At 44.9% G+C, this 16,964-nt stretch overlaps 1 protein-coding gene across 1 annotated transcript in view; it reads left to right on the top strand.

Annotated features, from left to right (window-relative positions):
* Nucleotides 1-11,492: 11,492 nt before the first annotated feature.
* Nucleotides 11,493-16,964, top strand: part of ALOX5 (arachidonate 5-lipoxygenase) — a 44,113-nt gene continuing 38,641 nt past the window's right edge. Inside the window, exon 1 of the mRNA XM_056862905.1 lies at nt 11,493-11,642. Coding sequence (XP_056718883.1) covers nt 11,493-11,642 — 150 coding nt within the window. The remainder of the gene's footprint in view (nt 11,643-16,964) is intronic.

The following is a 16,964-nucleotide window of genomic DNA, read 5'->3' as shown; positions in this document are numbered from 1 at the left end:
TGCTGCAAATTCAAGATTTCTGTTTCTAGAAGTGATACACTTGAGAGAGAGCCAGCCTTGTCCATCCCTTTGATAGTGTTGATTGGGGTGTTTTGATCACTCAAGTTTACTGCTACTCAGCACTGCTAGCAGTAAGTACATCCCTTTGCCTGTACGCAAGTCTAGCCCTAGTAGATAAGGCATCTAATTAACATTCCTAGTCCAATCAGCATATTTTAATTGAGAATCTGGGTCCTGCTACTTGAACAGAAATTGTCTGTTTGAAGGCTGAGTCTTTAATGTATATACACTGTGTTAGTTTTCCGATTGTTCTGTTAGTGCTGAATTGTCACTATGAAATATCTTGGCTCATCATACCTTTAACCCAGTAAGTAGATATGATATTCTGCCTTAACAGACTGCATCCAGTGCTAAATGAAATGTTGAAATTGTTGTCATAGAATTAAATTCAGAATATGATCCATTTTCACTTCAGAGAAATCTGTTTTAAAACATTAACAAAAACTACACATTCTCTGTATATTTTAGAAGCGGTTGCTAAAGTGTCATCTATTGCATTTTTATTCCATAATGTTTTGTCTGTACACACACACACACACAATCCCCAACAATGTCCTCTGAACACCCCAGCCTACATAAGTTCCACAGGTTTAACCCTGAGAGCTTGATAGTTTGTGTCCTGGAAAAAAAAATAGTTTCCTTATCAATCTCCTAGATCTTGGTCTGTTTTCTGCATCTGTAAGGCAGAAAAAAAGTCATTGCTTCTCTGTGCAGACTAAGCTTCGTAAAGTCAGTTTTGAGGATTGGCAGCAGTTCTGCAGGTATAAGCCAAAGGGCCTTCAAACATTCATGTAGTCTGATGAGCAAATACACTATATTCCTAGTTGGGAAATAGTGCAACTGCCTTCCCAGGTACTTTTATAATCACTGAGGCAAGATAGGAGGCTGGGTTTTGTGTTAGCAAATCAAGCCCTTTCTGGATGAGGGCTGCTGTCTGGCCAGCACATTGCTGCTGAATTCCTGAAAGCTTTGTTTCAACCAAACGTATGACTTGTAGAAGTCTCTGCATAACTTGAAATGTTGAACAGGAAGCAGACACTGTTTCTTGATTAAAGTGTTCCTCAGCATGGACTGATAGCTGTGAGACAAGTTGTGTGCTACAGTTCTCAAATATTAGCAGTGAAACAAGCACATTAAAATGAATCTTTGCACTTTCTTGGACTCATTCCTAATTTCCTAAGCCACCACCTATTTGTGCTTCAGATTGTTGCCACCAAGAGACTGTGTGGTGAGCTGTAGGCTTCAAATGGTCACCTTGCCGTTTTTTTCTTTACTGATACAGCAGCTGGTCTCCATTGCTGTAGTTGTGATTATTGTGAGTTTTGTGTGTTTATTTTTTAATTGTGAAATTATACTATTTAATTTTTACAGACATTCATCTCCTAACGTCTCCCATTGGAGATCTAAGCGAATGGTTCCCAGGTGAGGGGGCTGCATAGGTATTGCGGGGGGCCTTGAATTCATACATGCACTAAGCGTTGTCATGTTGATCTTTTCATCATGTATTTTGAACTCATGAACACATGAAGCTGCCTTCTACTGAATCAGACCCTTGGTCCATTAAAGTCAGTATTGTCTACTGAGACCGGCAGCGGCTCTCCAGGGTCTCAGATTTTTCACATCACCTGGTCCCTTTAACTGGAGATGCCAGGGATTGAATCCACGGCCTTCTGCATGCCAAGCAGATGCTCTGCAACTTAGCCACAGCCCTTCCCCTAGTCAACAGACACTAATAGTACAACTTTTCTCAATCAACAGACACTAATAGTACAACTACTCTTGGGGGAAAGAGGTCCCATGAAATTTATGTTAAAAGGGGGTACTCATACTCAAAAAGGATGAAAACCACTGACCTCAGCAGAAACTGATGGAAAATCAACAGTGTGCTGGCACTGAGTTAAGAAGCCCTCAAGGACTGTTAGACACTCTTTCCAGTGTGGGACATGCCCTGAAGTCCATTGCGACGGCCAGATTTCAAAAGTATTTGACGCACAGTGGTATTGCTGCTCTTGCACCATAACACCCCTAATCTAATCAGTTTTTGTTTGTATCACAGCTGATGGCCCTAGAAGTTAGTGGACTTCTCCTGCAGTCGCAGTGATTGCGCAGCAGCCTGGGCGTGTTGTGCTGGGCAAAAGGGCCTACATTCGGTTTCACCTAGAATCATTCTCAGCACAGCTTCTTCTGCCTCCATCTTTGGTATAGGAAAGTCTCAGCTTCTCCAGCCCTCAGAATAGGGTTGTTCTCCGTCTCTGTGCTATGCTCGCTATCTTGCAAGACAGACAACAAGTCATAAGCCTTGGTATGCCATGAAGGAGGCACACGCAGGAGCGCAGCTTCAGATCTTGTATTTTTCAGGCCTGAAGCAATGATGTCATCAACCAGAGTTTCTGATGGAGAGAGAGAATTGCTTTAAAATAATGTGTGCTCCTAGCCTCTCTGGAAAAAAAGCTCCATCTGGGGGATTACAGCAGCTGTGTTTTTAGAGAGCAGGTTAATTAACCAGGATTTAAACAGACAACCAGACCTAACCTAGAATCTTCCTTCGCATTGGAAAAGACAGGATGTGGTCATTGCTTTCTCCCTTAAAAAAAAAAAAAAACTCTTGAAAGGAGTCTGCAAATCTTCCTTTATCAACATGGGTTCAAAGAGACCCATCAATTTCTTTCCCTTCATCTTTCCTCTTGTGAAACAATGCCATCCTAGATCTCTCTCTTTTCCCAGGAAAAACAAGTATTTTAGAAGTATTTTCTCTCTATTTTTAAAATTTTGTGGCAGCTTGTAAGTTTTGACATAATGGTGTTAGAAATTCAGGAGGCAAGCTTTTGTGGCTGAGCAGCACTTTTACAAGCACTGTATAAATCTGTATAATTAATAGCGTTCGTAACATAGGGGGTGTTTTGAAATGTAAATTAAAATGTTAGCTAAATAGAACCTCCTTTTGGAAGTTCTTCAATACAAATCTGGTCTATTCTTGTCACTGCTTTAGACCTAAGATGCTATGAAGAACCTTGTGAGAAATATATAATATGAAAATATTGATTGACCCATTGTATCTGTATCAATGCAAATAGTTTTAGAACAAAACATTGAATGCACATGTGTAAATTTATGTACATCTGGATAGTTTGGCAGCTATTGAGAAACACTGGATTGTCCTGCCATGAGGAACACAGGAATAACTACGGTAAGTAGTAAGTATCATCTTAAAGTGTCGAGCAATTTCTTTCCTGCTTTCAACAGTGTGCCTTTTGCAGCTGTAGGTAGCAGCTGCAGAGGAGCGGCTGCAGTAGCAGAGCCACTTGCACATGCAAACTGCAGAAGGGCAGCCATGTTAGTCTGTTGTAGCAACTAAAACAGAAGTCCAGGGACACATTAAAGCAGGGGTGTTGAACTCATGGGTTACGAGGGCCGGATATGATATACATGTCATTTGGTCGGGCCAGGCCTTGCCAGACCAGATCAAGAGGTGGCGGGTGGCTGGCTCTCAGGTCAGATAAGAGCTCTCAAGGGCCTGGATCTGGCCTGCAGGCCATATGTTTGACACCCCTGCATTAAAGACTAACATTTATTTCAATATGAGCTTTCATGAGTCACAGCTCACTCCCTCAGATCTGAAGACCTGAGCTGTGACTCACAAAAGCTGATAGTGAAACAAATGTTAGCCTTTAAGGAACCACTGGACTTTCCCATGGTTGCCCATGCAGTCATTTTCAGAATCAAGTGTGTTTGCATACAGATGGACAGCGTGTACAGTGTCTTATGAATATGATCTGCAAGGAGGCTACACGCTTAACTGGACAGTGATCAAGCATCTCTGGTTACAACTGACTTCCAGAGAGCTTGCTGTCAGAATCAAGTGGAACTGCTGGTAGAATATGGTAGGTGTTAGTCACTCCAGTGTTAAGGATATTATGGGATATGTACCTCACAAAAGTGGCTTACCACCCTCAAATACAGGCAGATGTCCTGGTGTCGCATGTATAATAATAATAATTTATTGGTACAGTCAATCCGACCAGTAAAAAACTATACTGGTGTGGCATGTAGTTGTCCTGTTATCACATCAGATGGAAGACAGACCACCAGAAATTAGGGATCCATGTAAAAGAAGACCACTTACATTGGCTACTAGTAGAAAAGAGCAAGAGTCCAGTAGCAGCTTAAAGACTAACAAAATTTCTGGTAGAATATGAGCTTTTGTGAGTCACAACTCACTCATACCCTACCAGAAATGTTGTTAGTCTTTAAGCTGCTACTGGACTCTTGCTCTTTTCTGCTGCTACAGACAGACTAACATGGCTACCCATCGTGATCTATCTCCTTGGCTACTAGCCTCATCCAAGGAGGAAATTTGTTCAAATGTGAATTTACGTTCTGCAATCAAAAGTTTGGGTCCAAGATAGACATGTTTGTTTGTTTTCAAACATAAGTACGTAGGTGCAGCTATGAGAAAAAGAGCTATTCCCTGACTCTCTCCCATGTCCAGAACCATGGCTCCCCTCTGTTCAAAGCTTCTTTCCTTAATATGCAGTTCCCACATCAGACCCTTACCTCAGGTGTCTGGCATCCCATAACAAGAAGACACTTCTAATCTTGACTCTCAGAATGTAATTAATAGATCACAAGGTGAGAACTGTCACATTCAAAATCAATCACACTAAAGTCAAAAGAAAGTGGACATCTAATTGCATGTAGTTACAACAGACTTCAATGTCAGCCATACTATCTCAGGTTCATACTCCTGGTCATCTTCAAATGTGATTTATGCCATCACATGCCAGCAATGCCTTTCCACCCTCTACATTGGACAAACAGGCCAGTCCCTGCAACAAAGATTGAATGGACATAAGTCTGACATCAGAAACCACAACATTCAGAAACCAGTGGGGGAACATTTTAACCTTCCAGGACATTCAGTTGCTGATTTAAGGGTAGCGGTTCTCTTAGAAAGGGATTTCAAAGATGGATTAGAAATAGAGACTGCTGAATAATACTGAAGCTCAAGACTATGCATTCTCCAGGACTTAATAGAGATCTGGGATTCCTGTCTCATTACCAAGGCTGATTTCTCCGCGCCTACTACCCCTCTGCCTATCACAACTAATCCAATCACACCTGCTAATGCCATTTACTTGCTGTTGCCATTGCCATTTTGTGTCTAATTCACTCCTCTCTACTTTAGGATAGATGGAATCACATTCTAGCTATATCTGAAGACGTGAGCTGTGGCTCGCGAAAGCTCCTACCCTGCCAGAAATGTTGTAGGTCTTTAAGGTGCTACTGGACTCTTGCTCTTTTCTACTCCTCGTGACAGACTAACATGGCTACCCAACGTGATCTATTTCAATAGAAATGTTGGTAATATCAGTGGCAGAAGCAGGCAATGGCAAACCTCCGTTCGTCTCTTGCCTTGAAAACCCTACTGGGTCACCATAAATTGCCTGCGACTTGACACTTCACACACACAATATCAGTGTTGGTCTGTGAATGACCCTCTGTCAGATAACAATGGCTTTTTGGCTGTGTTTAAAACAAGCACGTTTTCTGCACAAACAGCCCTTCTGTGCAGACATAAGCAAATTATGTAGTTTGCATGCCTCCATAATGGGTGAGAGCACATAATAGTTTTTTCCTTGCAATATTTTACTTCATAACAAGTCATTGAAAACATGTAATAATATTATCTAACTGGGATAATCACAACCACATTTGCATTAATATAAGTCTTTTTGTCTTCCAGAACCTTTCTACCAGGAAGGAAAGGCTAGAAGAGCATTTGCTGAACTCCTGTGAATCATTTCATTTGGAAGTGGATTCACCCTTTACTTTGATCTTCACAATATATTTAGCAAACGTATTTCCTCCAACAAGGGCCATTATCCTTCAGCATCCTGTATCCTCCGTTGACGATGTGTCCCAAATTAAGCACACTGATTATTGTGATAATATTTTCAATACCGGTTGTGGTCATCTTTAAAACATAAAAGTAAAGAGGCATACCGATTTTAATTTTATGTAGCTTCTCTGGGAATGTAAACAGATACTGGGTTGGAGCCCACAGAAGCATGATGATGATGAAGAAGAGTTGGTTTTTATATGCCGACTTTCTCTACCACTTAAGGAAAAATCAAACCTGCTTAACAATCACCTTCCCTTCTCCTCTCCACAACAGACACCCTGTGCGGTAGGTGGGGCTGAGAGAGCTTAAAGAGAGCTGTGTTCTAGCCACCAAAAGTTCCCCACCAAACTGAAATCTGAAACGAAATCCAAATTAGAAAAAATTACAGGCCAGCTATGGTCCCTGAGTAGGGTTGCCGACCTCCAGGTAGCAGCTGGAGATCTGCTATTACAACTGATCTTGAGCCGATAGAGATCAGTTCACCTGGAGAAAATGGCCGCTTTGGCAATTGGACTCTATGGCATTGAAATCCCTCCCCAAACCCCCCACCGATGGTGAAGAGGGACCTGGCAACCCTATCCCTGAGGTCCAAGGTCCCCCCTGTTAATTGAGGTCCCCCTTCCTCTCTTGCCACACAAACGCCTTGAGTGTTCTCTCTGCCCAACACTGACAGAGCTTTCTCCTCCTTTCTCTTGTGCAACTTCGACTTACTGTTAAACCATGAGCTTTGTACCTCTCTGTGTGTGTGCACACCTGGAGATGCCACCACCACTTTCTCTTGTCCATGCCGTCTACCTCACTCATAGGGTTGCCAACCTCCAGGTAGCAGCTGGAGATCTGCTGCTATTACAACTGATCTCCAGCCGATAGAGATCAGCTCACCTGGAGAAAACCTCATTGAATTACCTCCCATCCCCAAACCCCACCCTCCTTCAGATATTTCCCAACTCGGAGCTGGCAACCCTACTCACTCAGCCTCTGATGCATAATTTGGTTTGCTCTTTGCCTCCCCCAGCTCCCCAGGGAGAAAGGGCTTTAGTAAAATTAGTAGATAACAGAAGCGACACTAGTACAGATACATTCTCATCTGAAAGGTTTCGCATGACACAGAGGAGATTTAGCGTAACTTGCTGCTTTGCATCCACTTTTCCTGGAAATAATACCCAGCCTTTCACTGCTAGACCAAGGGCTTGCTTAAGCCATTTATATCCAAAAGGGAAAGCTTCTTTCCAGCTTCCCTGCTCTACAGCCAAGATAAGACTCCCTTTTACTCCCTCTGCCAACAGTATAGTTGCTCAATCATAATCATAAATGCTAACATTTTTAAAAAAAATTAAAACGTTATTTTATTTACAACCACATTACAGGTAAACAAAGTGACTTATATACCACAGGAATATGCCACAGGACATTGAGGGGAAGGGCATCACAGAAATTATTCACAATGTTGAAGATTTTTCACATCCCCCTCTCAGTACAGCCAAGTTCGCTGGTAGGGCTCTGCACGCATCGGTTCCCATCTCCATTCTGGTTCCAGCCTGCATTTCATTCACTAAATGGGGTCTTATTGGCCTCCAGCATCAGGCACTCCTGCAAAATCTCATTGTGGGTTGAGTGGGGTGATTTTATTTCCACCAGTAGCAACACAGCAATTTCCGATACTCCAGAGGCAAGTGACGCTCTTCTCATGAGAAGCTCCAGGTCAGCCGACTCTACTGTCATTATAGCTTTATAAATTATATGCATATTGTACTGAAGCAAACACTTAATTTCTTCCCGTGCAAATGAGATACCTTTGCCTGTAAAACACAGCTCGTCCACTTTGTGCACATTGCCAGTTCCTGCCACTAGATGGCTGCGATAGGTCTAATTTTCAACATGGCCTCATCTGCGGATACTTAAATCTACTGATCGGGGCCACGTAGAGAAAACTGATATTTCTACAAACTTGGGTGCGGGGGGGACACCCAGGCAGAAACACCTTTAAAAAAAAAAATTTAATGGAGAAGGATGTTAAATCCTCCCCCAAACGCAGACAACACACCATTTGTGGTCTGCCATAGAAGATGAAGGAGGAGGGGGTGCTTTGTGTGAGCAGGACAGGGCACAGTAGGGAAAGGAGGGAAGAGTGGGAGCCCACCACAAACACCACTCCACTCCCTGGAGAACTGCGGCAGTTTGTTTCTATTAATAAAGCAGGCAGAGCAACAGGGAGTGGGATGAGAGGTTGGCAGATCAGCAGGCAGAAGGGGGGAAGGATGGAGAGAGCAGTGGAGTGGGGGACATGCAGGCAGGTTGGCAAATGAGCAGGGAGAGAGAAATATGGGCAGATTGGCGGAGCACTGGGTATGAGCAGGCAGAGAGAGCCAGCGTGGTGTAGTGGTTAAGAGTGGTGGTTTGGAGAGGTGGAGTCTGATCTGGAGAACCGGGTTTGATTCCCTCCTCCTCCACATGAGTGGCGGAGGCTAATCTGGTGAACTGGATTTGTTTCCCCACTCCTCCACATGAAGCCAGCTGGGAGACCTTGGGCTAGTCACACTCTTTCAGCCCCACCTACCTCTTTCAGCCCAACCTACCTGTTGTGGGGAGGGGAAGGGAAGGTGATTGTAAGCCGGTTTGATTCTTCCTTAAGTGGTAGAGAAAGTCGGCATATAAGAACTAACTCTTCTATCTGTCTGTCTATCTATCATCAGCATCATCATCATCATCATAACTTTACACTTGGTAGCATGTCAGCTGATTTTGATTTCTTAGGCTTGAGTGAGCTGGTGTTTGTGTTTTCTTTCCTATTCTTTATTAACAAGCTCAGTTTATACAAGAAATTACTACTGCCATTAAAACCAACTTGATCTATATCATTAACTCCTTATTCTTATACAGTGTTTATCATCAACTAAATCATCTAATATTTAAGGATTCTCTTACTCTGCGTGATATGTCTTGGAAAGGGTTTTGTTGTCGTTTGGTACGTTTACTACGTTGCCCCCATATGAATCTGAATGGGTTGAAGATAAGATTTTCCCTAGGGGGGAACGTTCGTTTTTTAAGTATTCTCCAAAATTTCCCAGGGCCTGGCAATTTCCCGCGCGGTCCAGGCTGAAGTGGCCTTTTCGCATCGGAAAAACGGGACAAGACATTAAAAAAAAACTTCTGCTCAACAACCAGACTAGAGACACCCTCAGAGGAGCCCAGAGCTGCCATTTATGCCTAGGAGGTTTTGCCTTGGACTTGCCGCCCTCTAGATGCACCTTTTCCCCGCCCGAATTCTCAAAACTCTGCAATGGGCCTTATTTGCCATTTATGCACGGGAGGTTTTGCCTTGGATTTCCCCCTCTCCAGAAGCACATTTTCCCCATCCAAATTCTCAGCACTCAAAAATAAGCCCCGACGCAGTGCTATTTACACAGCCCAAAGGATGCACTTTCAACCCACTTTCAAGGTGGATATTACTGTGTGAACTGGCAAAATCCACTTGCAAACAATTGTCAAGGTGCGGTGAAAGTGGATTGAAAGTGCATCCTTTGGGCTGTGTAAGCAGAAAGTTTTGAGGCTCTGGATCGGAACAACGTGCATGCAAAGAGCGGCAAATCCAAAGCAGAACCTCAAAATGTGCTTCTAGAGAGCGGCAAATTCTCTCCCTCGCCCCTCCGCCAGCAAAACACGGCCCGGGCCCTCCGCGGAGTCTCGATGGGAGAGGCGGGCCTGGACAGGGCCATCTTAACGCATGGGCCCGATGGGCACTTGCCCAGGGGCCCCACGAGTATAGGGGCCCTATGCTAATCTGTGTATGCTAAGTGACTTGCCATAAATAAATACTACTACACAGTAGTCTAGACTATGGGGGTTACTGCACTTGTATTAAGTGATGTATTAAGAGTTTGAAAACGTTATAAAAAATACTGTTCGCACTTTCTATGTATTCCCACAGATGTATTAAGAGTTTGAAAACGTTACAAAAAATACTGTTCGCACTTTGTTTGTCCCCTTTGTTTGGTGAAGACGTCTTCCAACCATTTATAAGCCGTGGTATCCAAAAACCCTTTTTAAAGCGATGTTTTTTTACAACCGTGGTCTTGGAATTTTCTTTCCTGACGTTTCACCAGTAACTGTGGCAGGCACTGTTCTTCAGTGTTTGAGACACTGTTCTTCAGTGTTACTACTCTGAAGATGCCTGCCACAGTTGCTGGCGAAACGTCAGGAAAGAAAATTCCAAGACCACGGTTACACAGCCCGGATAACCTACAAGAACCAATGAACTCTGACCGTGAAAGCCTTCGACAATATTTTTTTACATTTTCAAACTCTTAATACATCGCTGGGAATACAAAGTACGGTAACCCCCTAAGTGCGAACAGTATTTTTTATAACGTTTTCAAACTCTTAATACATCGGTGGGAATACATAGAAAGTGCGAACAGTATTTTTTGTAACATTTTCAAACTCTTAACAGATCGCTGGGAATACAAAGTGCGGTAACCCCCTACACTAAACTATAAAATAATATTTGCTGCAATGTTATTGTGTTACAAGCGGACATTGTGATTTATCCCTGTGAGTGGTTGTCGTAGGGGCCCCAGCACGCTGGTTTGCCCAGGGGCCCATAATGCTGTTAAGGCGGCCCTGGGCCTGGCTCGTCTGAGGACAGCAGGCAGTGCCGGATTTACGTATAAGCTAAACAAACAAGCTATAGCTTAGGGCCCCACTCTCTTGGGGGCCCCCAAAAAATTTAAAGGGAAAAAAAACTGGATTTACATTGTGTTTCTAAAGAACTTTTGTTTTTGCCAAATGCCAATGTGTTTGCATTATTAAGTTTGTTATGAATTGTAACAGTGGCCCAACGGATCTCCCGGTAATAATTGGCATCCAGACTGCTAGGGAAGCTGGGGGAAGGAATGCCTACCTAGATACCTTTCCTTTTATCCCTTAGAAACTCCTTGATCAATTGATCTTCAGCAGCCTATATCTAGTGTTGGAGGGATATCAGGACTGAAACAAATCTTGCCACGGACAATGTATTAGCTTCTGAGATCCGACGAGATCAGGCTAGCCTGGGCCATCCAGGTCAGGGCTCTGTTTACCGCTACAGAATAAAAAATCACTTTAGGTCAGCGCTTAATAATTATTTCACTATTAATATACTTCTTAATTGTAATTCCAGTTCCACAATTCCTTTGATAAAATGAATATTGGGTTACGTGCAGATGGCTTCAGATCCCTATTAGGTCCATAAATTACCCTATAGCATGTATTCCACCCCAAAAAAACAGCGACCATTTGTTGTTGACAGCTGGACCTATAAAGGGCCCCATTGCCTTCCATAGCTTAGGGCCTCATCAAACCTAAGCCCGGCCCTGGAGGCGCGCCCAGCACGTGGGGAAGGCAGTTCCTCTCTCCCCGGCGGGTAGGCAAGCCTGGCCCAGCCCCGCCCCCTGCCCCGCCCCTCCGAGGGCGGCTCCCTCCTGGCCGCCTCTGCCCGCCCGCTCCCCGGGGGCCGCCGCCCACTCGCCGCTGGGGGCCGTGGAGCGCGGGCATGGCGTCCTACGCGGTGACGGTGTCGACTGGCAGCCAGTGGTTCGCGGGGACGGACGACTACGTCTACCTCACCCTGGTGGGCTCGGAGGGCTCCAGCGAGCGCCACCTGCTGGACAAGTCCTTCTACAACGACTTCGAGCGGGGAGCCGTGAGTGGCGGGGATGCTGGGGGGATGCTGCGGGGGGGGGGGGGCGCTTATGCACGGGAGGCTTTGCCTTGGGTTTGCCGCTACTTGTGTTGTGTGTTAAGGTGCCGTCAAGTCGCTTCCGACTCAAGGCGACCCTGTGAATGAAAGTCCTCCAAAGTGTCCTAACTTTGACAGCCTTGCTCAGATCTTGCAAATTGAAGGCTGTGGCTTCCTTTATTGAGTCCATCCATCTCTTGTTGGGTCTCAAGACTGCATGTGTGTGTTGTGTGTTAAGTGCCGTCAAGTCGCTTCCGACTCAAGGCGACCCTGTGAATGAAAGTCCTCCAAAGTGTCCTGACTTTTACAGCCTTGCTCAGATCTTGCAAATTGAAGGCTGTGGCTTCCTTTATTGGGTCCATCCATCTCTTGTTGGGTCTCAACATTGTGTGTGTGTGTTGTGTGTTAAGTGCCGTCAAGTCGCTTCCGACTCAAGGCGACCCTGTGAATGAAAGTCCTCCAAAGTGTCCTAACTTTGACAGCCTTGCTCAGATCTTGCAAACTGAAAGCTGTGGCTTCCTTTGTTGAGTCCATCCATCTCTTGTTGGGTCTCAAGACTGTGTGTGTTGTGTGTTAAGTGCCGTCAAGTCGCTTCCGACTCATGGCGACCCAATGAATGAAAGTCCTCCAAAACGTCCTGTCTTGGACAGCCTTGCTCAGATCTTGCAAATTGAAGGCTGTGGCTTCCTTTATTGAGTCATGCCGCTACTTAGCACATAAAATTGTATTATTTGGCATATGTATGGAATTCAAAAGGATAAATGCCTCTGTTTTGTATTAGAAAAGCTGGAAATATTCCCAATTCTTGAGAGAGAATTACTGGCTCCTGTGCTACCCCAGCACATGTATCTTAATATCTGTCGTCGGAGACATAGGGGGAGGGAATAAAAGTTGAAGGTAGAAAACAAATTCCATAGCAAACAAAAGGAAGTATGTTATTTGGACCAAAAATTGCTCTCATACGCTCACAATAGGCAAGACTGTGTGTGTGTGTTGTGTGTTAAGTGCCGTCAAGTTGCTTCCGACTCATGGAGACCCTATGAATGAAAGTCCTCCCAAATGTCCTAACTTTGACAGCCTTGCTCAGATCTTGCAAATTGAGGGCCGTGGCTTCCTTTATAGAGTCAATCCATCTCTTGTTGGGTCTCAAGGCTGTGTGTGTGTGTGTGTTAAGTGCCGTCAAGTCGCTTCCAACTCATGGCGACCCAATGAATGAAAGTCCTCCAAAACGTCCTAACTTTGACAGCCTTGCTCAGATCTTGCAAATCGAAGGCTGTGGCTTCCTTTATTGAGTCCATCCATCTCTTGTTGGGTCTTCCTCTTTTCCTGCTGCCCTCCACTTTTCCTAGCTGGTAGTTGAAGGTAGAAAACAAATTCCATAGCAAACAAAAGGAAGTATATTATTTGGACCAAAAATTGCTCTCATACACTCACAATAGGCAAGACTGTGTGTGTGTTGTGTGTTAAGTGCGGTCAAGTCACTTCCGACTCATGGCGACCCTATGAATGAAAGTCCTCCAAAATGTCCTGTCTTTGACAGCCTTGCTCAGATATTGCAAATTGAAGGCTGTGGCTTCCTTTATTGAGTCATGCTGCTACTTAGCACATAAAATTGTATTATTTGGCATATGTATGGAATTCAAAAGGATAAATGCCTCTGTTTTGTATTAGAAAAGCTGGAAATATTCCCAGTTCTTGAGAGAGAATTACTGGCTCCTGTGCTACCCCAGCTCATGTATCTTAATATCTGTCGTCGGAGACATAGGGGGGGAAATAAAAGTTGAAGGTAGAAAACAAATTCCATAGCAGACAAAAGGAAGTATGTTATTTGGACCAAAAATTGCTCTCATACACTCACAATAGGCAAGACTGTGTGTGTGTGTTAAGTGCATTCAAGTCACTTCCGACTCATGGCGACCCTATGAATGAAAGTCCTCCAAAATTTCCAACTTTGACAGCCTTGCTCAGATCTTGCAAATTGAGGGCCGTGGCTTCCTTTATAGAGTCAATCCATCTCTTGTTGGGTCTTCTTCTTTTCCTGCTGCCCTCAACTTTTCCTAGCATGACTGTCTTTTCCAGTGACTCTTATCGTCTCATGACGGGACCAAAATACGACAGCCTCAGTTTAGTCATTTTAGCTTCTAGGGTCAATTCAGGCTTGATTTGATCTCGAACCCACTGATTTGTTTTTTTGGCAGTCCACGGTATCCGTAACACTCTCCTCCCAACACCACATTTCAAAGGAATCTATTTTCTTCCTATCAGCTTTCTTCACTGTCCAGCTTTCACACCCATACATAGTAATTGGAAATACGATGGCATGAATTAATCTAGTCTTGGTGGCCAGTGACACATCCTTACACTTCAAAATCTTTTCTAGCTCCTTCATGGCTGCCCTTCCTAGTCTCAATCTCCTTCTGATTTGTTGGCTGCAGTCTCCCTTTTGGTTGATGGTGGAGCCAAGGAATAGAAAGTCTTCAACAATTTCAATTTCCTCATTGTCAACCTTAAAGTTGTGTCATTCTCCTGTAGCTCTCTAGATGCACATTTTCCCCATCTGAATTCTCAAAACTCTGCACGGGGGCTTATTGTTGAGGTTTGAGAATCTGGATGGGGAAAAATGTGCACCTAAAGAGTGGCAAATCCAAGGCAAAGCCTCCCGTGCATAAATGGCCATAGAATCATAGAGCTGAAAGGAACCACCAGGGTCATCTAGTGCAACCCCCTGCACAATGCAGGAAATTCCAAACTATCTCTCCCCTGCACCCCCCCAGTGAGCCCTACTCCACGCCCAGAAGATGGCCAAGATGCCCTCCCTCTCATCATCTGCCTAAGGTCACAGAATCAGCATTGCTGACAGATGGCCATCTAGCCTCTTCTTGAAAACCTCCAGGGAAGGAGAGCTCACCACCTCCTGAGGAAGCCGGTTCCACTGAGGAACTGCTCTGACTGTTAGAAAATTCTTCCTAATGTCTAGATGGAAACTCTTTTGATTTAATTTCAACCCCTTGGTTCTGGTCCGACCTTCTGGGGCAACAGAAAACAACTTGGCACCCTCCTCTATATGACAGCCCTTCAAGTACTTAGAATCATAGAATCATAGAGTTGGAAGGGACCACCAGGGTCATCTAGTCCAACCCCCTGCACAATGCAGGAATTTCACAACTACCTCCCCCCACATACACCCCCAGTGACCCCTACTCCATGCCCAGAAGATGGCCAAGATGCCCTCCCTTTCATGAACTGCCTCTCTTGAAGATGGGTATCATATCCTCTCTCAGTCTTCTCCTCTTCAGGCTAAACACACCCACCTCCTTCAACCTTTCCACCAGGACTCCCCTCTGGCGTCTCTTTCCCACCAGCACCCAGGGAGTGCTTTGGGCAGTGGCGGACCTATATTTTAGGGGCCCTGAAGCTTGAACTGTTATGGGGGGCCCGTCGCAACCAGCAACAATAGGGCAACACCCAACAAGAACCAAAGGGCCTTGCCTCCCTCACAAGGACCGCGAGGCCCAAAATTGCAGAGAACAGGGTGGTGGGGTAGAGTCCTTGAAAGTGGGCCATACACTGATCCCCTTCCCACCAGCAATGAGGTCTGGGTAACCGCTGTTATCTTCCTCAGTGGGGTTGCTCTATAGCAGTTGTATTGGTTCATTCTCTAATAGAGAGGTAGAAGGTCGTCAGAGGGGGCTCGTTAGGATAAAGAGGTGAAAATTAGATTTTTGGTATTAAAATCCACAAGCGAGACGCATGCAGCCTGAACTGAGAATTCAGGTGCCTTTTTATGGTTCCGATTGGCTCTAGCCTAAGGGCTGAGTTATAGAACTATTAAGCCGTGCACCAACAAAGAATTCGAGGATCCAGCTGCCAAAATGTAGCTTATGAATAGATTCTGGCGAGCTCAGCAAGCCCATACAGCTGGGGGTTTGGGCGCTGCAAACCCCTGAAATTTTTTGAAATGACTCATTACAGAGACATGTTGAGGCCATATGAAATGGGAATTAGAGCATATTCTAAGGCAGGGGTGGGGAACGTCAGGCCCGGGGGCCATATAAGGCCTGCAAAATCATTTGGTCTGTCCCTTCGTGGGTCCTGGCAGATCTCTAGCTCAGAAGGATCTAAGGCTGGCAATCCCCCCCCTCCCGCAGACTGGAATAGCCTCTATTCAAGACAGTGTGAGTTTGTTTTGCCGAGAAAAGGAACCTTCTTTCCCCCTTGCAGAAGAGTCATTAGCTATGGAGCTGCTAGGACCGCCAAAGAAACTGTATTAACCCTTTCCCACCCGGGCCGTGGAGAAACATATTTCCTCTGTACTACAAGAGGGCTGGGGGAGGAAGTGGTGACAATGGAGGGGTTAAAGGGGGCAGGGCCACAATGTGCGGCCCGCGAATGATGTTATAAATATCCAAATGGCCCTTGGCAGAAAAAAGGTTCCCCACCCCTGTTCTAAGGTCAATATTAAGAACTTCGGCCCATTGGCTTATGACTCTATCATTAAAATAGCCTTATTTTAATAACAAACACTTTTAAAAACTCCCATTGTTGTTGAAAAATTCATTCATTAAAAAAAAAAAGTTGCTGCAGGGACCCTCCGGGATTTGGGGCCCTGAAGCTTAAGCTTCATTAGTTTCATAGTAGAGCCGCCACTGCCAGTGGAGCGCCAAGGAGCCTCTGTGGTGCCAACAGCTCCCCTCCCATACTCCGCCGATCTCCCTGGTCGCTGCCCGGCGCTCCCTCGGGGGTTGGCTGGAGCTCGCAAGATTTTTAGGAGGGGTGTGACCCTGAAGAAAGGGTCCTTCGCTCGCTTTGCTGGATGCCAGTTTGTCCCCCCCAAGAAAAGCAGGTTGTTCCGAAGCTGATCCAGCCATCTGGGCTCACCTGCCGTTCTCCCCTTGGTTTGGAGGAGCCAGAGCCTGTGAACAAACGGTTCCTTTTCATTCATTCATTCATAAACCTTTAATGGCATATAAATTGTTACAACTGATACGAACAATGGTCATAAATCTTAAAACCGATAAGATAAAATCATAGCCAGTAACATCAGATATCAGAGGTTATACATTTTTGGACATTTAGCACTTCTACTAAAAAATTGGTGACATCCACAGTAACCTCTGGAGCTGAATCAGAATGGTTCCTTCCAGCCATTTTCTGTGGAGAGAATGATTCCTTCAAGCATCAGAATATCAGGACAGTCCTGCTGGATCAGACCAGTGGTCCATCCAGTCCAGCATCCTGTCTCAACTGATGGGAGTTGTTTTTTTACCCCGATACATTGTGTGATTT

The sequence above is a fragment of the Euleptes europaea genome, chromosome 17 (genome assembly GCF_029931775.1).
Source record: "Euleptes europaea isolate rEulEur1 chromosome 17, rEulEur1.hap1, whole genome shotgun sequence".
In the NCBI taxonomy this organism is placed as follows: domain Eukaryota; kingdom Metazoa; phylum Chordata; class Lepidosauria; order Squamata; family Sphaerodactylidae; genus Euleptes; species Euleptes europaea.
This window is presented reverse-complemented; position numbering and strand designations above follow the sequence as displayed.